Below are 21,285 nucleotides of genomic sequence, written 5' to 3' on the forward strand. Positions count from 1 at the left end.
ATCTGTAATTTTTGCAATTTCAATTAACTTTTTCTTAATTTGCTGTGAAGATCTGCCCTTTGGCACTCATGGGATCGTTTGACTATTTGTTCAGGAGATAATTAGCATCCAGTATCATGTCTCCAAAGGAAATTGTTCTTCAGAAAACAGCTTTGATGGTCCTGTATATAGTGCAGGTCTTTAGAGGAATGGCAGCTCTAGAGGCATTTCTGAATGTCACAGTCCTCAGTAGCTTAGAAAGTGACCTGTGTTTTGAAATTCTGTAGAAAGATCCCTTTCTGTGCTTAATGTTCAACATTCTCAACTGATGAAGAGAATAGGTGCTCCTTAAAAAGAGGCATAGTAAGACTAAAAAACAGTTAGACCTATACATGTGCAGCTAGGCCTATACATGTGCAGCTAGGCAGGTGCATAACTATGTGGATGCATTTAGAACAGTTTATATTTGGCAAAGTAAAAGAATTTATATATTTATTATGTAAAAGTGGAAAACTTATTTGTTATTTATTCATTATAATCCTTAATATTAAAGACTAGATTTGCCAGATCAGAGAATTTCAGGATTTCTTTTCTATATTCAAGCAGCACTAGAGAATCTTTCAAAAGATTAAGCCAGTTTTATGTGTACCAACATCAGAGCCATGTAATTGGATATTAATGTAACTGCAGTCTTCAGTGTCAGTACAGTTGAATCTGGATTCGATTTTATTCCTTCCTTTTTGCAGTGCCCAGGAGAAGCTAAACAACTCAGTTTCTGATTTTGTTTTTAAACTTAGGGTTTAAACAATTTGTTATGTGGTTGTCAATTGTGGACATCTTTATGAAATGATTAAATTGTTTTTTCATTCCTTTATGGAAGAGACAACAGGAAAAAGAAACATTTAAGTTGAAACTATAATTCTGGTATTTTATAAAATGTCTTAAGGTATCTTAATTTAGTTCAATTATATGTCTTAAAAAATAAAAATAAAAAATAATTTTTTTAGAATGCTGAAGTTCTTGAAAATTTGGGTTTCTGATATCTGTGGTTTATGTTAAAGTGCTGGTTCTATATGCTGAAGAGTTACCTGGTGATTGTATTCCAAGCTTATGTGTGTGTGTCTCTAACTCTGAAGGGCTTGACCAAGTACTGATGATGCATATCCCAGATTCAAGGCATGTGACTTCAGAATCATCTCAGATATAGTTGTTTAGTTTAGTTTCAGCAAAAATGAAATGCTCCTTAACTCTGTCAATTTTTAAGGAGCACACAAGAAAATGAAAAAGCAAAGAATGCTAGCCTGTAAATGCAGGAATGAGATTTTATCCCACCTGCTGCAAGAAAGTGGCAAGAATTTCACTGGATATGGGAGAGATAATAGGAAAAACCCCAAAAGATGAAGCTCCAGATAAAATGTTCCACCTGAGAACTTACTGGCTGCTTTCTGGCCAAACTGAGGCTGCTGGAGCACGCTGTAAGTTGATCACACTGCATCATCATTACGTGAAAACATGCTGCTTGGTGAAAGTGCTGGAGTGTTTGTATCTCTCCCTTTAGCTCTTTCTTCCCACTAATATGTGCATTTGGCAGGCAATTACAGACACTGAGCAGAGGAACACCCTGGGTAGCTGTGTGTCTGTCTCTGTCCCTGCTGCTGTGTCTTACAGTTTTCATATTCTTCCATGTTTTGGCACAGAAAAGGGGTCAGAATATAAACAGAAATGAAATTGGCCTATTTAGATCATATAGTATTAAAATTTACCAAGTAGTCAGTTCTTCATGACAGGGACTTCTCTCTTACCTTGTAATTGGTTATGAAAACTAGTATTTCTCTGTGGGTAAGATAGTTGGTGATTTTTCTTGCACTGTTTATGGGTAAAGAAACCAATAAGGATTTTAAAGGGAAAACTCAGTTATGATAAAAATCAGTGCATGCTATTTGCACACTGTAATGGAGCTGTTACTGTAGCTTTTCCTGCATAATTGAGAATACTGCATAATTTAATCAAACTTAATTATGCTTGCAACTATACTATACATTCATCTTTTGTGCCAAAGGTTGCTCAGGGGCTTATATGAGGTGGATGCCTTTTTCATCCAGTTTCCATGTTTTCAATTCCCTTAGGGCTGGATTGGTCTGAAGACAGTGGAGAAGAGTTGGAGGATTCAGAGCAAACCTCCCCTTACCAGGTTGCGTGGTCTATCCGAGAAAGCCTCGGCTATGAGAGACCTGAGTGAGTATGATTCTTTAGTATTCATGCTGGCCTTGATGGAATAAATCATGTAAATGTGGGCTTCACTTCAAGTGGAGTCAGTGGAACCTAAGCACTTGTTCAAGTGTTTTGCTGAAACAAAGGATTGTTTGAACTCATTTGTTTGTAAGAGCTATGGAACAGCTTGTCGCCTTCTGTCCCAGTTTCCAGCTAACTTAGAGACCTTTGTGCAGTCTGCTATCAGAAGGATGCATCAGGAAAGGATTTAAGCTTGTTTGCCTGAATTTAATTGAGTTTAGTAGGATTTATTCATGAACTTGTGTGCTTTGATGATTGGAGGTGCTGAATTAGAATCAAATGGGGTTGCTATTGGTTTCTTGTCTTTCCTACTGGTTGTTAATAACTTTGTCAGTAAACTTGCTACATTTTACTCATTAATTCTTGTAATAATTATGCAGGCTATTGTTTTAATGGGGATTTTAAAAGGCCATGGTATTTCTTTTCATAATTAAGTTTTGAATAAACCTCTGTCAGTACTTGTGAGCATTGGAAGGAAGCATGGGACTTGTGAGCATGGGATCAAAAGGATAAACAGAGCAGGAATTAACTGCTGGTGCAGAAAGGCTTATGATGTTCTCTATATACTGCTGAGTCATAAATCTAAACTTACAGCAGGATATGATAATATAGGTCTACTAATGTAAATTTGAAGGTAGACAGTTAAAACAAAGCATCCCAGGTGTAATATTGTAATACTGTTGTATGCCATTAACAAAGAAATTGGGGTCTCACTAGAATTTGATTATAGTTTCTGTAACATGACTCTCATTCAATGTGCAACTGGACTTTTTGGTTCTACAACTTTCCCTTATTTTTTTTAGTTTTTAGCTATCATGCTTAGAATAATGATGTTAATGAAACCTTATTTTGTTGTTACATTCTGAAAATTCTGAAACTTACTAGAATTTCCTGCCATCTCTGAAGATTATCCTCAAGGTGAACCACAAAGCAGTATCTCTCTCATCAGGACACACACCAGGATGCTAAATATTAAGAGCCGTCAGTGAATCAAAGCTATTAAGCAGAGTGTAGACTTCACTTTTTTAAAATAAAAGAGTCTTTTTTTATTATCAACGACCGCCATTTTTTAGGGCATCAGCAGTTTTAGAGTGACCTTTCACAAACATTACTTCTAACTTAAAAGGCAACTTTTAAATAAAATGTTCTGGGAAATCGTGGAGAGACTTTCAGACTTCTAAATCATACATAATTTTTCACAGCAGATATATCTATTAAATAACTTCCCTTACACTCTTCTCTCTTTGACATTTGATTTGATTCTTCCATAGATCCCTATTTTTTTGTGAACTTATAAAGGTCATCTCTGTGTGTTTTGTCTTCTATTTGTCTTAACTTCCTTTGGATTCTTCCTACTCTTTTCACCTACTGAGAGAAAATAATACCTTGTCTTGACATTTTCTTTTCCATTCTAGCATTCTGTGCACCTCAGTTAAATGCTGTCTTAACTATCCATGATGGATAAATTTTTGAATGCATCTGGGTGCTTTTGTACTTCCATCAGCCTGCTCAGTGTTAGCTCTTCAAAACCTTACTAATTTTGACCATGGAGAAGCAGTCACTTGATGTCAACCTTCTAAAACTTGAGTTCCTATTCTGCAAACTTCTGTAGTGGTTTTTATTACCTGAAATATTTCACTTTGACACTTCAGCAGGCTGCTGAAGAGGAATTAGTTCAGGCTGTTTCTGGGGAGATTTGTTTTGTCAAAATGACTCTGTTTTGCTGAGCTGGTGGTACAGACTGGTGCCTCCTAAAGTCAGCCAGTGACTTGTTACAGCTCTGAATTCTGGGGACTTACTTTACCAGAAAACTAATGGAGATTATCACCCAAAACTTTTTGGTTTTGAAATCTAAACTAAAAACCTAAACTTAGAGGATTTCCTTGCTGGTTTTCATAGTAAAATTAAAGCTATTTTTTTCTGTTTGTTTGTGTCTGAGCTTATGGTCCCCACCAGCTGACTGCATTCTGTCTTTTTCCTTTTGACTGGATGGAAGACAGTGAGAGGAATGCTTTTCAGAGTAGACTATTGAAAGAAAGTGAACAGTTAATTTCTGCTTCACTCTGCAGCTGCTTCTCAGCATTTCTGCTTGTGTGATTGTGGGAGAAACCTCTGTTGAACTTCTTGTATGATACTCTAGCTGCTCTTAAACTCCCAAAAATCCACCAGATTTGTTTTAAATTAATGTCTTAACAGTGTCCTGGTTTTGGCTGGGATAGTGTTCATTTTCTCCTTACCAGCTGGCACAGTGCTGTGTTTTGGGTTGGGTAAGAGAACAGCGTTGGTAACGCTCTGATGGTTTGGCTGGGGCTAAGTAGAGCCAGCCCTAAGTCAAGGACACTTCAGTTCCCTGTGCTCTGCCAGAGAGGGGGTGCAGCAGAAGCCATGAGGGAGCACAGCTGGGACAGCTGACCCCAGCTGGCCAAAGGGATACTCCACAGCCTGGAACATCATGGCCAGGACATAAACTGGGGGGAGCCGATCGCTGCTTGAGGAAGGCGCGAGTATCAGTCAGTGGGTTGGTGAGCTGCTCTATAGGGCATCACTTGTTTTTCTTGGGGTTTCTCCTTCTTTTTTATTCTTTTTTCATTACAATAAATAGTAGTAGTATATTTTACTTTGTTTTCATTAGTAAGCTACTCTTAGCTCAACCCACAAGGTTTGGTTTTTTTCTGATTCCCCTCCCCATCCCACTGATGGGAGCAGGGAGAGTGAGCATGCAGGGAGAGGGAGCATGCAGCACTGCGGTGCTGAGTTCCTGGATGAGGTTAAACCATGACAACAATAGTACATTTTTTGGTTCACTTGCCTTCTGGCCTTTTAATCTGTAAAATTCATACTGTTGCAATCATCTGTGGAAACGCAGGCCAAATGTTTGCTTTTATTATTCTGTGCTTTAATTTTGAAAAATTGTGTTCCTGTGGTCCCAGGAGTTCAGGACACAGTGCTTCGAGGCAGGCACAAATGTTTGAGTTCCAATAGCACGGGAGCTGGCAGTGGGCACGGTGCAGGCTGGCTGCTGGCAGAGAAGGTTGCTGGGGTGGGAGGAATCCCTTGTGGGAGCAGCAATTTGGAGAGCAAGCAGGGGCTGTTCCCTGCTGCAGATTACTGAAGCTTCCCCCTAGATTATTTGATTACTGAGTCTGGTATCTTAGAAAGTGCTGGAAAACAAATAACTTTATAACAAAGTGTTTTTTCGCTTCATACTCTGAAATATTGATAAAGCAAACGTTTCAAGTAGCAAGTTTGAAAAAGGAGTGTGAGTCCCTCCTCATACCACCTCCCTCAAAGAATTAAATATCAACACTGTGTTGTCAAAAGTTGGATTTAATAACTCCCAATAAGTAGAATAACTAAAAGAAAGAAGGGAAGATTCTTCAAAACGCTCTGTAAGGAGGGATTTGAAGTGTAGTTGCTGGGCTGTCTCAGAGTAGAGAGCATGTTCTCCTCATTCCCCGGTGGTGCCTGGCTGCTCACCCTTTTGCTCTTCTTTCTGCTGCTTTGTGCTGTGTTTGTTTTCTTCAGGAACACTCAGCAATAATCCCCCTGATGTTTCCACATGACAGTCTGAAAGGGAAGGGTTGGGAGAAAGCATTTTGGATTATCAAATGGCTTTTGTGCACTTTCAGAATTCTTTGTAAAAATGAAATGCCACACGTTAAGTTGAACTTCAGAAGTTTTATATGCAGCTTAGGAGAATAAACTAAATAGAATTTGGCAAACTTTTTAATGAAAGAACAACAATAAAAGTATCTTTCATTTTCATGCCTACTGAAGAAAAAAGGTTTTATTTTGATATTTTTAGGTTTCTTTGAACATATAAATGTTTTGGCTAATCTTACTGGCCTGGGAACAAAGTTCTGAACAGGCTTTTAGAAATTGGCTTTTAGAAATTTTGGCTCAAAATAAGGCCTTGCCCACTACAGGCGTGATTTCTTTCTATACCTTTAATATATGTATTCATCTGTTTTTTAAAAAGATCTCATAAACTGAAGGTCAAAAATATTTTAGCATACGATGTCATTTTTTCTGGCTCTTTCAATGTGAGAGAAGTAAAAAGTCTCAAATATAGAGAAATGTGCATTAAAAAACACTCTTTCCACATGAAAGAAACTTCTTTCCCCTAAGGAATACTTCTGGTATTTTTAAAGTTAATTTTTAACCATATTTAAAATTAAATCAGTAACTTTGTTTAAAAGTCTTGGCCCAGAGCAGTAATGAAATATCTAAGATATTAAACCTACCAATAAATATATATGCTATCTATGTTTTCCTCTTTTAGTAATACATTGGAAAAGGAAAATCTAGATTAAATAGCCCACAGTCAATTTTTTCTAAATTTTTTAGTTTTTTCTAGGTAGTTTTCCCCAGGAAGCATTCTTTCCTAAGAGATCTTAAAAGTGTATTTTCTTTTAATTTTCAATGTAAAAATATTCTAGACATTGCATATGTTAAATATTTTAAACATAGATTGTATTTGCCACTAAGCATGTAGTTGCAGAGGTTAATTACTTGTAATTTATGCTTCTAGAAAACAAGCTGTAAATTATTTTAATAGACAAAATACATAGTATGGTTGACTTTACATGAAACTTCACAAAAACATGCATTTGTGTCAAAGGCAGTGTTTGCTGCTGCAGAGTTTTTGTGGAAAGCCTTAGTGGAGATGGCTGCAGTCTCTTCCATTTGGCCTGTGTGTAAAAAGAGTCAGACTTTGCAGAAAAGAAAGTAGGTCTTCACCATACTGCCTTTCAGGGACAGACCTGCTGTCTGCATTTCTGGATCTTACTTTATTTAGTAAATAGCATGGCTGGTATTTCACATCTCCTGTGTCTCAGTGGTGGCCTCCTTTGCTGTGTGCAGGTTTGGGTGTCAGCTCATGCAGTCCCACGGGCTCTGAACACTGCCAGCTTTTGATTTGCTTCATTTGTTTGGATTTCTCTTCTCTCCCCTGCCCTTTTTTGTGTTACAGATAGGAAAGTTGGCAAAAAGTTTCTCTGTTCTATAGGAAAAAAATTAGAGGAAAAACTCATGAGGTTTTTTACTCCTGTAAAAATTAGAGGAAAAACAGAGTCTGCTTAGATTTAGCATATGCATTTTGTTGCTCCATGAAAAAAACCCCTCATTCTGCAAACTAATGCTTGTTGTGGAGAACTTCTGGGTAGCTTCATGGACCTTGTTTTAACATGTTCCAGTGATGATCTTCTGTTTAATTTAACTGACTTTTACTTCATTTAACTGAATGTGTTGACATGGTTTGATGGGCTTGTTTATATGTGCCTGGACATTCAGAGAGCCAAGACAAATGGAGAAGGGCTTTCTTAAGCCAACAGAGAGTTGGATTAGTCCTTCTTCTGGTCATTGCTTGGCCGTGGTTTGATCTTTCTCTCAGTATCTTTCAGTTAAATATGAATTTCTTCTCTATTATTGTACTGTAACTCAACTGCAACTCTGCAGCAAGGGGAAATCAGTGTCAGCTGTTAGCTGTTAGTAGTGTGTATTTTGGTTTAAAAAGGAATATACCACCTGGAAGAGTAAAAGGAATTGGAAGAAGTCAGAAGCTTAGGTACTTGTTAGAATTTGACCATCTTCTCCAGCATGATTGTTCCTCAATAAATTGCCACTACACAATTCCCCACCCTTGTCTTCTCCATTAATTGCACTTTGATTTAAGATTGGTCTCATTTGCTGTGACATCTACAGTAAATAAAGGTTAACAGTATAGATTTCTTTTTGAACAGCAGGCTCTAGACATTTAAATGTGTCAGACTTGATGATAAATTGATGTAATCTCTAATAATGACATACTAAGAAGGGCAAATACCTTTAGAATTTAGAAGGGATCCTGCTCTTGCTATTTCTCAAGTAACACTGCCTGATTCAGCATTTGGATGTTTGTGTGGCTAGAAGAGAGATGCCAATTTAACAATTCTATTAGAATGACAAAGTAGCTTAGCAGGGAAAAAAAAGTAGTATCTTAAAGCATATTTGTTTTTATTTTCCCTTCTTCAGGTCCGACGATGACAATGCAGATGACAGGAGTTCCAGGGTGACCAGACTTTGCACTTACTTTCAGCAGAAATACAAGCACCTGTGCCGCCTGGAGCGGGCAGAGTCGCGGCAGAAGAAGTGCCGGCACACGCTGCGCAAGGCGCTGCTGCAGGCGGCCAGCCGGGAGCCCGAGCGCGCGGGGCAGCTCCTGCACGAGCTCCGGAGGGCAGCGTGCGCTTGCACCAGGTTAGAGCTGCCCTGGGGCTGGCCAGGGGGACACGGGCTGAGCATCCTGCAGCTGAAGGGATGAGCTCTGAAACGGGAGTCACGCACGAGGCAGGAGAACGTGACACATAAGTGCCTGTCAGTGGAGTAAAAGAAACATGGTGTACAGTTTTCCATGAAGACAGGCCTTCTCCGGATTTATGTTGTAGAATGTGGATGGTTTGTTCAGCAGTTTCTGTGCCCAAATATCTGGTCCTTTACTGTGCCAGTAGAAGGTGTGCAGTCTGGTCTGTAGTTCACTGTTCCAATTCAGATTTTGTTTTTCAGATAGATTTTTTTGAAAAGTCTGTACCTCCTCTTAATTATCTTCCCAGCAAACCAAATTTAAGCTTATGCTTTTTGTTAGATTTAACTCAATCTAACATTAAATAAAAAACTTGGCAACAAAATACATAACTTCTAACAACTTTGAAGGTTATCTTCTGTGGGAATTCTTTCTAGATAATGTCAACATCCCTCTAGCTCTCAGCATATGGAGAGTTGGTTGATTCATATTCATGCAGGAACAGACTAAGTCTGAACCCTGGTGTTACATTTGGGGTATCAGAAGCATCCTTTTGCTGTTGGGGTTTTGCCTTACAGGATGTGTGACTGTGGGGTGCAGTGTATAGTATGAGATGCAGATTGGAGCTAGGTATTGTGAGCATATTGTGTTTAATGGGATGCTTTTGTTCCCAGTTCAGTGGGATGTGGTTCATGACAATTGAAGTGTTCATTGTTGGGGAGGTGGACTGATTCTGAAGAACTGCTCTGAGGTGTAATGTAGAAGTCTCCATTATTGGCTTACAAAGTTGTGTATAAATTTCTCCAAACTTAAACACTACAGCAAAAGTTCACCTAAACTGACAAGCTCTTGCTGGTTTTTTTCCCCTATTATTTTTCCCTTTTATTAAACAAAAAAGGTAGTTTACGTTGTTTTGGGTAGACCAGCAAAGCCAGGTATGCCTGTCATCACCGCCCTGGTCAATTTAAGTAACCACAGAGTCTTCAGATAGAAAATTTTTCACAGGAGTAATACTGCTAACTAAAACTTTGCTCAGTCAAAGTACAGTTGATGACAGAAATGGCTGAAGGAAAACAGTCAGGCTACAGACAACTTTTTGTCAACCTAGAAAACAACGTGTCCAGAGGTGCAAGTGAGCCCTGGAATCGGCAGCTTTATCTCCATGAAGGTGACGCGTGCCTGGAGAGCAGGCTCACCCGAGCGAGCTGTGTAACGCTTCAGTGCCCGTCCTCACCGCTGCCTGGCGCCTGCTTGCAGCTCAGGCTCCGAGCACAGAGGCTGTGCTGGGGGAGCCCCGGGCACCTGCTGGTGGATTGGGCTGTAGCACGTTGATGAAGGAGAGCTTTTATCCATGTTGAGCACGCTCAGGCTCTGCCACTCCAGAGCTCAGTCTAAGTTTGTCTGAGCACATGCTTGCATGTAAGCTCTGGGGATGCTCGGCATGTTTGGATTTATGAACAGGCTTGAAAGTGCACTTGACTCCCATCTAGGCATACCCAGTACATTGAATTCTAAAGACTGACCTCATTTTGAGGGTTACCTGTGTTGACACTCACCTATTGCTGCCCTTTCTGTTGCAAGGTGTTGTAATATTTACATGGTAGTAGCACATAGCACCTATCATTACAATTAAGGCCCTGTGAAATAAGAAATAATCCTGTTACTACAGTCACACATTCACCTGTCATTGACATCTATTCTGTGTCCCTGTGTAGAGCTTGGTAGTAGTGTGCACCCATCTGGATCATGACACACACATGTGTGTTACAATTTTCCATCTACTGTGCTACATTCAGTATAATAATTGTGTTAAGTAACCACAAGACTGGGGGTTTGTCTGTAAACTCTTTTATGCTTTCTTTTCAGCACAAGCCAGGCAAGGCAGAGAGATGCAGAACCAACAACCTGCAGTGGGACTTCGAAGGGAGAGCAGTGCACTAACAAGGCCCTTCCATTCACCAGGCACTGTTTTCAGCGTATCCTCTTAACTCTGTTTGGGAGTGGCATTCGGGCATGGAGGCTGTTCTGTTTTAGGAGGTTTTTTGTTTGTTTGTTAGATTTTTGCATGATAATTAAGTTTTCACAAAGAAATACCTATTTGTTAGTATGTCATCATACTAACAAAAGCAACTCCTTTGCTTTTCATTTGGCTGTGTGATTTAGGTGTGTAGGCACTGAGGATAAGTAGTCTGCTACTGGTATTTGTAATAGGAACATAATTTTACTTTGTGAGCTTTATTTAGTGTGGGCAAGAAACCTTTACAAAGTGATCATCCTTCAGAATGACTTGGTACAAACCATGTGACTTTCAGCCTCCTGGCTTTCATACAGCTCTTGGTAGGTTCTGATAGACCACCTTCCTGTGCCAGTTTGGTGGAAAAAGGTTTTTATACATAGTATAAAAAGAGGGCTTACACTGACTAGAAAGATAGAAATCATACTTTGCTTTGTTTAAAGAAGCAGAATAGAAGGAGTCACAGAACCTCTTAGTCCAGATGAGGAGGGGTTCCCTGTGCTTGGAATTTCAAACAAAACCTGGAAAGAATGTTGAAAGTCAATGAAAATCTCAGAAAGAAGAGAGCACAATAGGTGTGAGTTTTGGTTCTGAAGACTATAAAAAGGCAGACTCATGACCTGTAATACTTAAAATTACTGCAGACTTTGGTTTGGTTTTGTTTTTTTTTTGTTTTTTTGTTTTTAGCTGAAGAATTGTTGGTGCTTTTGTTGGGGTGACTCCTATTGTTGGAACTTTTGATTTTGGTATTAAAAGTGACTAGTGCTGATGCACCCAGCTACTGTCAGACTGCAGCGCCTTTCCAATCTTTTTGTTTTGCAGATGCCTTGTTTTTATTGTTTGATTTTTGCAGGCTGCTTAAAAGCAGCAAAAGTTTGCAGAGCAGTTCAAAACCTCTATGAGAGACCACCATGGCATACACCTGTATTTGGGATTTGCCTCATGGTTCTGATGGGATTTTTTTTGTTTGGATAGTTTTTAATTTTAAGTGGTCTCTCTTATTGCTGTGCATAGAGCAGGATAGTCAAGACTAGTGATTTTGCATATATGCCCATTTTTTCTCTCTGCATTTTCTTCTCTAAAATGAACAGATTCTTGGTTCTGACCCATCCATCCAAGTCTGCTGTCTGGATTGTTCTGCAGGCTTTTCATTTTCTTTGTCCTTTTTTTTTTTTTTTTTGTTTTAACATTTTATAAACATACACAGTGATGTTGAGGTCTGAGAACTGTTCAAGATGGAAGGAGTGCTTCTAGTGCTGTTTGAAAAAAGACACAATGAAATATCTGTTTGATTTGCTGTAAGTCTGGAAACATTTTTACTCCTGCTAAGGATTTTCTGAAGGAAATCTCAGCAAGCTTACGTTTGGATTTACTTGACCTTTCTGTCTGCTTGCACATCTTTTTTTTCAGAGGAGCAGGAAGGATGTTGAGACTTCTTTGTCTGTGCTCTAAAGATAAATGCCAAGAATGTACCTTAAAAGATTGAATTAAGAAATACTCTTTCTTTAATGTTTCAGTATGGATTGTCATTAGTCTGTAAGGAAATAGTCCTGTTGACTACACTGTTCCAACTGCTACTATTGATCTATTGATTAAGGCTCCAGGAAAAGGCTTCTTTTTGCTAAGAACTCATTAGTGAAATAGCTGCTTTTATAAAACTATCAGTATATAATAAAATCGTTAGAGATTCTGCATGAATGCAGTTTTTTCACTTTAAAAGTTGGGTTTGAGCTTTACCTAGCTTTGAACTTGAATAGCAAATTTAAGGCACTCATTAAAAATAGTATCCTTGGACAGATAGAGTTGAAGGCTCTGATCTATATCAGATTGATAAATCAAAGGGCGTTCCTCCACCACTGTCTTGTGTTATTCCTGATGCAGAAATGCACAGATATCTTATTGAACCGTTCTCAGCAGCTCTTCTCGAGTTGCACAGCCAAGTTTGCAGATGGTCAGCAGTGCTCTGTGCCAGTTTTTGACATTACACATCAAACACCTCTGTGCGAAGAACATGCCAAAAAAATGGTAAGTACAAAGCCATCATTGTATTTATTTGTGTATTGGCGTGATCAGGAGTTTTAACCCCAGTCTTCCTATGAAGTCTTCCTTGACCACTAGCAAGTTTATGAACTTAAGAGATTGTTTGCTATTATTTTTCTTAAAAGGGTAAAACTTGACAAACATTCCCAGTTAGTATAAAGTATGTTGTGACAATCTTTTATGTAGTTTTGAGGATATAATGAAGTATACATGGGAATATTCTTCACTGGAGAAAATATGATTGCTGTCTTAAATTGAGAAATAGAAGGTCATTGTGAGAGATCCTGTGGTCATTTTATTTGGGGTCACTCCTTGTCCTTGGATCTGAATGTAATATAAGTGTGATATTAAGAACACTATGTCTTAAACAGTCTCAGCACATGGGGCCCAAAGTACTTTCTAAAGGTAATGTGGAGAGCAATTCCAAGGATGGAAATAATGGGGTTGCTACTTTATTAACCTTTTAGTAACTATTAGAATTTATCTCAAACTTCCTTCAGGGATCCATGGATCCCATAGAAAAAGCAGTGGCCTACCTCAGGCTGAGAGAAATGAAGTTGATGTCCTCTGCTCTCCTTTTTATGCCCCCAATCTTCCAGAACAAAACATTTAGGATAATTCACAAACCCACTTCTGTACTGCCCCTCCTTCAAGGCTTCTTGTCCTCCCTTCAATTAGGTGTAAAACTTCTTTTTTTCTTTTGTTTAGTTGGGTTATTAAAAGTTTTTTGTTACTGTTTTTGCCCAGCCTCTCCAATAATTGTGAATTATAGAGTTTTTTGATTAAAATGTGAGGGTTTGTGCTACACAGATCTGCATGGGGTTTCCCCCTTTCTAGGCAATCTTCAGTATGTCGCTCAAGGTTTACCTCTGTAACAAATATAATCCTCTGCCATACCCCGTATGATGGCAACTTAAGACTGATGATGGCTTCATTTATTTTTTAACGTGTCAGTGATTGCTGTTCAGAAGCAATGAGGCCATAATTGTTTACCCAGATCCTTATTCTAGTCCAGCAGTGTTAATTTTGTCTCCTCAGTGCTGTCCCTCTGTTATGTCAGCAGGCACTTAAGGATTGTGGCTTCAGCTGCTGCACATTATCCACATTAACACCACCTCTCAACAGCGTTTTGTCTTTAATACTTACAGGAGTGCTGCTAAAGGTTATGGTTGTGCACTTTTTAGTTAGGGTTTGCTATGATAATTTTTAAAGTGACACTGCACAATCTCCAGTTCACAATATCTCAAAATTTGGTCTATGTTATTTTTGCCATTGGGGTCAATTGAGGAAACAGCTCAATTTTTGAAACTGTGTCTGGGTGTAAGGTAACAGTTCCTCTTGCATTACATTCCACATGTCTGTGGAATGACCAGGGTGAAAAAAGCTAGGAAAGTAATACTTGTTCTTAATATGCTCCCATTGGTATTGTTTTGCTCCCAAAGGATAATTTCTTGAGAGGGGACAGCTCCCGTAAAGTTCAGCACCAGCAGCAGAGGAAACCCAGGAAAAAAACGAAGCCACCTGCACTTACCAAAAAACACAAGAAGAAGAGAAGGCGAGGCCCACGCCGGCCCCAGAAACCCATTCCTCCTGCAGTGCCCCAAGGGAACCTCACCATGCCTGCCACTGTCTCACTGCCAGTAGAGATACCCCACATACGGTCAGTGCTGCTCCTGCCCAGTTTCCCACTGCTGGCCTGAGCGTTGCCAGTGAGCTCTGTACAAAGCTGCCAAGCAGCATCTGGAGCAGGCCTAAAAATTCCATTTCCATGTGGCTGTTGAAAAAAACCTTTAAGTGGTGGGTCATTTTGGCTTTGAGCAATGATTGGGTTTGATGGGTAAAATATTTTGCTCCTGATGTTGCCTCTTATGTAGTTAATGAGTAGCCTCAGTGTAAGCTTCCTAAAGACACTACCTAAATGCATTTTTTCCCTAGATAATGGAGGAAAGACTGTGTGGGGAAGCATCCATTGTAGATGGATGTGCACTGATAGGTTGTCCTTTGGAGCAAACAGAGTTGAACACCAGGGACTAATGTTCCTTTCTGTTCAGGAGCCCCTCCACTCCAGAGCTCAGTGCCGATGAGCTGCCTGATGACATCGCCAATGAAATCACAGACATTCCACATGACTTGGAATTGAATCAGGAGGACTTCTCTGATGTCCTGCCACGGCTGCCTGATGACTTGCAAGATTTTGATTTCTTTGAAGGTACCATTTTATTTTATGCTAGCTTGAACACAGTCAGTGAACTGAAGAATTGAATGTTTCTAAACTGCATTTTGAGGAGTTGCTTGCTTTCCTACAGAGGTAATAAATTCTAGAGAAGGAAGTGTGCGTTTGCTCTATTGTTTGGGAGCTCTGAAGTAAAGCAGACTTTAAGAAGGCTGTGTGCATAGTTCTCTGCTTGCTCATGTAATTACTGCTCTGAGAACCATAATTGGTTTAGTATTTTAATAATTCATTTTACATTTTTACTGCCTGTCAGTGTTACAGTTTAATCAAGAGTGTTCTCAGTAATGGCATCTTTCTGCCATCGAGTGGGGCTGGAATCACAGTCAATGTTGGCCTTTGATAAAAAGAGAAGAGAGTGAGAATAAAATCTTTAAATACATTTTTGAAACTAGCTTTTGATCAGAAATGTGCTTGAATTTCTGCATTCTAAAGCTCAGTACCTATAACTTATAACAAAGAAATTAGAACAGCCTGGAGTTGGGTACGTGATTTCTTTGGTCATTTTCTGATACAGCGTGACATCAGACTGTGTTTGAATTGAAATTAACCTGAATTATACTGTCTCTGTAAATTTTAGGCCCAGGCTGTAATGTGGTAAGTAGAAAGAGGACCATGTGTTATTGCAGCATTGAAGATCTTATTTAAGCATTTTTACTTTTAAGACTAGGAAGTTTAAGAGGCATCTCCTACTATAGTATGTGGAAGGGAACAGGCAGAGGGAGATTTCAATTGAAGAGGAAGGTGTAATTTCATGGTTTTCTTACCTTGCTTGTCTAGTGAACACTGATGAATGACACTTTCTGTGTACTGCAAGCCATGCTGGAAGGTTATCATACAGTGCAACTCTGTATTGAACTGTCTGTACATCTTCATCCTTTGAGTGCCAGGGCCAGGCTCATCTGAGAGCAGTGCACTAACTGGTGGTGTCCCTGTTTCTGCAGGTAAAAATGGAGATCTTCTTCCAACCACAGAAGAAGCTGAAGAACTGGAACGGGCCCTGCAGGCTGTAACTTCTCTTGAGTGCCTGAGTACCATTGGAGTACTTACACAGACAGATGGTGTGCCAGTTCAGGAGCTGTCAGATAGAGCGATAGGGGTGTTCTCTACAGGTGCTGGAGCTCCAGGAATGCAGTCCTTGAGTCGAGAGGTTAACACGGATCTGGGGGAGCTGTTGAATGGGCGTATAGTACACGATAATTTCTCCGCTCTGGAGCTGGATGAGAACTTGCTCCGTTCTGCTACCTTGTCCAACCCACCTACGCCCCTGGCAGGGCAGATCCAGGGGCAGTTCTCAGCCCCAGCCAACGTTGGCCTTACTTCTGCCACTCTGATAAGCCAGAGTGGCCTTGGGGAGAGAGCCTTCCCGGGACAGTTTCATGGACTTCATGATGGCAGCCATGCCTCCCAGAGGCCCCACCCTGCCCAGCTGCTGAGCAAGGCAGATGACCTGATCACCTCACGACAGCAATACAGCAGTGACCATTCACACTCCTCACCCCATGGAAGCCATTATGATAGTGAGCATGTGCCGTCTCCCTACAGTGACCATATCACATCCCCTCACACCACATCCTTTTCTGGTGATAACTTGGCAGCTACCTTCTCAGCAGAGATGCCCATGATGGCACAGCACTTGCTCCCAACGCAGCTGGATGTGCCACTTAGCGGGGTGGTCAACCCCAGAACTCACTGGGGAAATCTTCCTGTCAATCTTGGGGACCCCTCTCCGTTTAGCAACCTTCTTGGTGCAGATGGACACCTCCTGTCCACCTCCCTGTCCACACCACCTACCACCTCGCACTCAGAGACCACACAGCCTGCCTTCGCCACTGTGACCCCCAACAGCTCCAGTGTGCTTCCGGGGTTACCGCAGACCAGTTTCAGTGGCATGGGTCCTGCCTCCGCTGAACTCATGGGCTCCACCTCCCCCAAACAACAGCTCCCTCAGTTCAGCGCAGCCTTTGGGCACCAGCTGAGCTCCCACAGTGGCATTCCCAAGGACCTGCAGCCCAGCCACAGCTCCATAGCTCCTCCCACGGGCTTCGCAGTGACCGGTGCCACCGCTACCAGTACCAATAACGCATCCGCGCCCTTCACCACCTCCAACTGAGCTTGTCTGCCTGGCTCCCTGCAGGTAGATGGGGGACCTGTGTTTTCTATCTTTCCTTTTTTCCTTTCTCTTTATTTTGTCTGTCTTCTCTTCCCTTTTTTTTAAGAGGGGGTTGAGAAGAAAACCCCTGCTTCAGTACTGACCAGGGTTAGCCCTCTGTGAACCTTGCTGTAGCATTCACATGTGCTCGTCAGGCACCGGTGCTCATTTATTGCAGGCAGGTTCACTGTTCCCCAATAACTCCTTAAGGATACAGCACAGTTACTGGATGTAAATGATCTTAGCAGTAAGACCTAGAAATGGGAAGATACCTCAGATCACTGATGCATGTTACTGTTCCCTAGGGTTCGGATCAGTGCTTGCCATCCCATTAGCATCTGGTAGAAGGTTTTCCAGTGGGCAGAAATCTCTTGATTTTTTTTTTTATTTACTCTTTTTCCAAAGGTAGCATTTGGCATAGAAAACTTGGCTGCGCACATTGATTTGAGAGTGGTGCACTGAAGTCCTAAATCAAGATCACAATTCAAGGATGAGTTTGGCAGTTTCTTGAAATAGTCTCTTGACCTCCTCTCTGTGTGTGTGTGTTTGGGGTGCAGGGAGCAGCGATTCCTTTCCTTCTTTTGGTGAAGAAGTAGTTGTCCTCTTCCAGAACTGGTCACTGTTCTTACTGCATGCTGATTTTTGTTGGATTTTTTTTTTTTAATCACAATTTGTAATTCATTGAGTAACAAAGAGATCAGTTGACTGGTTGCCCATAAATTTGAAGGCTGTTACGAAGTTAGCCCAGGAAAACAAAAAGAAACAGAAGGATTGAAATATAGATCATGGATTAGAGAAGATTCCTGTGAGAAATTTCCTTCCTTGCTGAATTACTGTGGCCTTGTAGCATTGATGATTTGCCTTTTCAAGTGTGTCTTTGTCCAGAACTCTTTGCCTGACAGGCTGACAGGAATTTCCCAGCTGAAACAGGAAGAATTAGGTTGGTTTTCTGCCCATCCACACAAGTCTAGGTCAGACCCATTGTAAGTTTCAAATGGATGCATTTCTCACAATATGTCTAACTAGTGAGACTTTCTTGGACAGTTTTTAATTCGCTGACAGCCATATAGTTTTCCAACATTTGTAGGGTTTGATGCTCTGTTTGGGAAGCTGAATGTAAGGAACTAGCAGGTACCTATCACCAGTCATGGCAAACCAAAAGAGAAATCACTAATGCAAAATAGGTAACAATTTCTTCTGTCTGCAGGATGGTTTTGTTTGTGCTGATCACTTGCTAATGACTCTATTCACTCTTTGGTAGTAATTGCAGTTCCTAAAGAAAGGAGTCAGCTAGGTTTTTGATGTCTTAAAATAGTTATTACTTTTTAATTTTGTTCTTTAAACCAAGAGGTAATAGCAGCAGAAATTCTGAGATGTTTACTTGTATCTCCTTATCAAGAAGGAATTTGCTTATGACTCTCTAGGGCTCAAACTTGCTACTGTACCTGACTTTGACTGTAAAAGTAACTCCTGTTTAATACAAGTCTCTACTTTCCTTGGTTTCTTTCAGAGATGCAGATGAGAGACAATAGAAAATTCTACATTTCAGTCTTGTACTGTAGACGATGGATTTTATTCTACCTGTGTGAATTACAGTCTATTTCAGGAAATTAAGAGAACCAAGCACATGTAATAGGAAGGCTTAATAAATTTTCTGAGAAAAGGATCACTGAATGAAGTTTAGTTGCTATAGAAATTCATTTCGTTAGCAGTCAGGCACACACCAAAATATCTGACCCAAACCTCTCCTTCCATCTTCCTAAGGAACAGAGTTTAAATGGGATAGGTCTTGTGTCTTCTAACTATTGTAGCAATCATATTATCCCTCTTTTCTTGAAGGATCTGTCCTCTTTAAATATAAAAGAAGTATGGATGATGCATATGTCTTTTTCTGAAATTGCAGTTGTATGTGGGTGGAAGAAACAAAAATTATTTTCATGCTTCTGTTGTTATGAAGTCATTATTTCATACTTGGTAAAACATATCTTAATAATATAAGCTGAATATTTTAAGTGGTGATTTAAATATGTTTGTAACACTTCAATGTTTTTAAACCACATAAAAAGTTTAATTGAAGCCTATGAAATCCTGCTTGTGATTGTCCTGCTGATTGAGGGATGCCCAGTGATAATTGTGAATGAGGCAAATCTGACAAGGCTTTTATTTATTTTTATATTATGTTACCCGTACTTTGTTGAGGAGACAACTGTTTGATTTGCAGATGATTTTTGTTGTGTTTATCTACCTTCTTCAATGTGCTGCGATGTCTGACTGAAAAAAAGTGGAGAACTAGTATACCAAATGGTTAATTCCTTAATCTGCTTGTGAATTCATGTAATTTTAGAGGGTGTTAATTTCTATGTATTGGTTTCAGGACTTTGGTCTTGTAATGGTTCTTGTGCCCATCAAACTTCTAATGAAGCTGCAGCTAGTGCAGAGTATATTTGCCCCACACCATGTTTCTCATTCTTAGCAAATGCTGGGAGGGAAGAGAGGATAATAGGAGCTGAGAACCGAGTTCTGCTTGATTGTGTTAGTGTAAATTACAGAGGAGCTTTCCAGTCTAAGGTCACAGTGAGTTTGTACTGGTCTAACTCAGAACAGAACCCAGCTCCTAATCTGTGCATTGATTTAGACAGGGAATTTCAGAAGCTATCAGAGCAATGGAGGTCCATTATTACCATTTGAAATCAATGGCCTTTATGTGCCTGAGTTTCTTTAAAGTAGCTTGGGACATCAAGTCTCTTCCCCACTTAGATTTCAATCTTTGTGTATCGTTTCATGACTCTTCTCTGAAAACTGACTGCGTTACATTTTTCTGTGAGCAAACTAAGTTTGCAATAAAGCTGCACTTTCAAAAATAAACTTCAGTTTGTATACAATTGAAATAGGAATCTCCCTGTCCTGTCTGCCACAGTGTTCTGAAACGGGCCACCGCTCTTGCCTTTTCCTGGTTCACCTCTCATTTTTTCACTACCACCGATTTCATGGTTTCATGGCTGCCAAGCAGTTACGGGTCTTGATCTTAGCTTTACAAGGTGGATCATTCCAGGTGGCTTTCTACACCCACACCGCATGTTGACTTCAGTGCATCAGTGTCTTACTGTTGGATGTAAGAGATCTAATTGAGAGGTATGTGTAGTCAGAGATATTTCACACCTCTTCCTCTGGGAAATCCTGCTGGCCTGGTTAAGGTGGTCCTCGAGGCTGTTATTTATGTGGTTCCCGAGTAGATTCCATGCTCCCTCACAAATGTTTTTGAGTATCAGCTCTTATAGCAATTAACATCTTGTCACCCCTTCACCAAAGAGCCAGTGTAGCAATTTCAGATGCTCAATACCTGTTGTGCCCTTTATGTGTTGACAAATAGAATAAGGCTAGTTGAACCTAAAAGTTAATTCCCTCACATAAGATTGGAGTTTTAAAGAATGAAAAAAATTAGACATAATTACATAATTTTGGCAATAATAGCACCTCAGTTACTCTCTGTACAAAAGTATTTAACACAAGATTAATTTTGACAATGTACAGAAGCTTGTCAGGAATAGCTTCATGCTTTTCTGGTGCATAAGGCATTCCCTAAGACATGCTTTGACGTTTCCTTTCACCCAAGAAGACCTTACACCAGCTTTGAGGGGAACCATATGCACTTAGATACCTCAAAGTTGATTTGTTCTTTGGCTTCATAATTATGATACAAAAACTGTCTCCTCCTGCCTTCCAGTTCCTCTGGGTTCTTGCTTAGATCCCTTCTCATTAGTAGCATGCTTCTATGTATGGCTGAGCATAAAGGCACTAAATTGATAATGCTGAGAGGTAGCACAGTTGCAGGTCTGCCTCAGGCACTGTGGGGAAAATGGCAACAGCTAGATTTCCAACTGAAAATGGGGATTTGCAGTTCTGGTTTGGAAAGCACTGAAAGCCCTGAGAAGCTTATTGCCTGCTAGGCAAAAATCAGAGAAAATAAATTGTCAAAGAGGAATTGTACCTAATAGCAGAGAGAAGCCAAAAGAAGTGGCCTTTTATTTTATTTTTTTTTATGAAAGGAAGATGAATATTGAAAAATTAGGATTTTCTGTTGTAAGCTGTCACTGGCTTTAGGGGCATGGCCGAGGAAGAAGACCTCAGACTGAGCCTGCATACCAGCAGCCATATTCAGTTTGAAACTTTGTCTTGCTGTAACCACATCTACATGCATTCTGGGTTTGAATCTGCTTGCCAAGAGAGTCCTGCAAAGGTGTACTATAGACAGTGGGCAGTTTTCCCTGAGAAGCTGGCCCTGGTGGCTACCTGTGCTG

The 21,285-nt window shown here is 40.2% G+C and overlaps 1 protein-coding gene across 6 annotated transcripts in view; it reads left to right on the forward strand.

The window, feature by feature from the left end:
- Window positions 1–21,285, forward strand: part of INO80D (INO80 complex subunit D) — a 46,147-nt gene that overhangs the window by 17,063 nt on the left and 7,799 nt on the right. For 5 of the 6 annotated variants that reach the window (XM_064717940.1, XM_064717943.1, XM_064717944.1 and 2 more), the window contains 7 exons: window positions 2,106–2,214; window positions 8,284–8,508; window positions 10,418–10,527; window positions 12,457–12,590; window positions 14,048–14,265; window positions 14,657–14,814; window positions 15,780–16,972. In XM_064717940.1, coding sequence (XP_064574010.1) covers window positions 2,106–2,214; window positions 8,284–8,508; window positions 10,418–10,527; window positions 12,457–12,590; window positions 14,048–14,265; window positions 14,657–14,814; window positions 15,780–16,948 — 2,123 coding nt within the window. In that variant the 3' untranslated portion in view covers window positions 16,949–16,972. Of the gene's footprint in view, window positions 1–2,105; window positions 2,215–8,283; window positions 8,509–10,417; window positions 10,528–12,456; window positions 12,591–14,047; window positions 14,266–14,656; window positions 14,815–15,779; window positions 17,384–21,285 lie in introns of those variants that run through there. The other variant, XM_064717945.1, reaches the window with a different exon arrangement.

This window comes from Zonotrichia leucophrys, chromosome 7, assembly GCF_028769735.1.
Source record: "Zonotrichia leucophrys gambelii isolate GWCS_2022_RI chromosome 7, RI_Zleu_2.0, whole genome shotgun sequence".
In the NCBI taxonomy this organism is placed as follows: Eukaryota; Metazoa; Chordata; class Aves; order Passeriformes; family Passerellidae; genus Zonotrichia; species Zonotrichia leucophrys.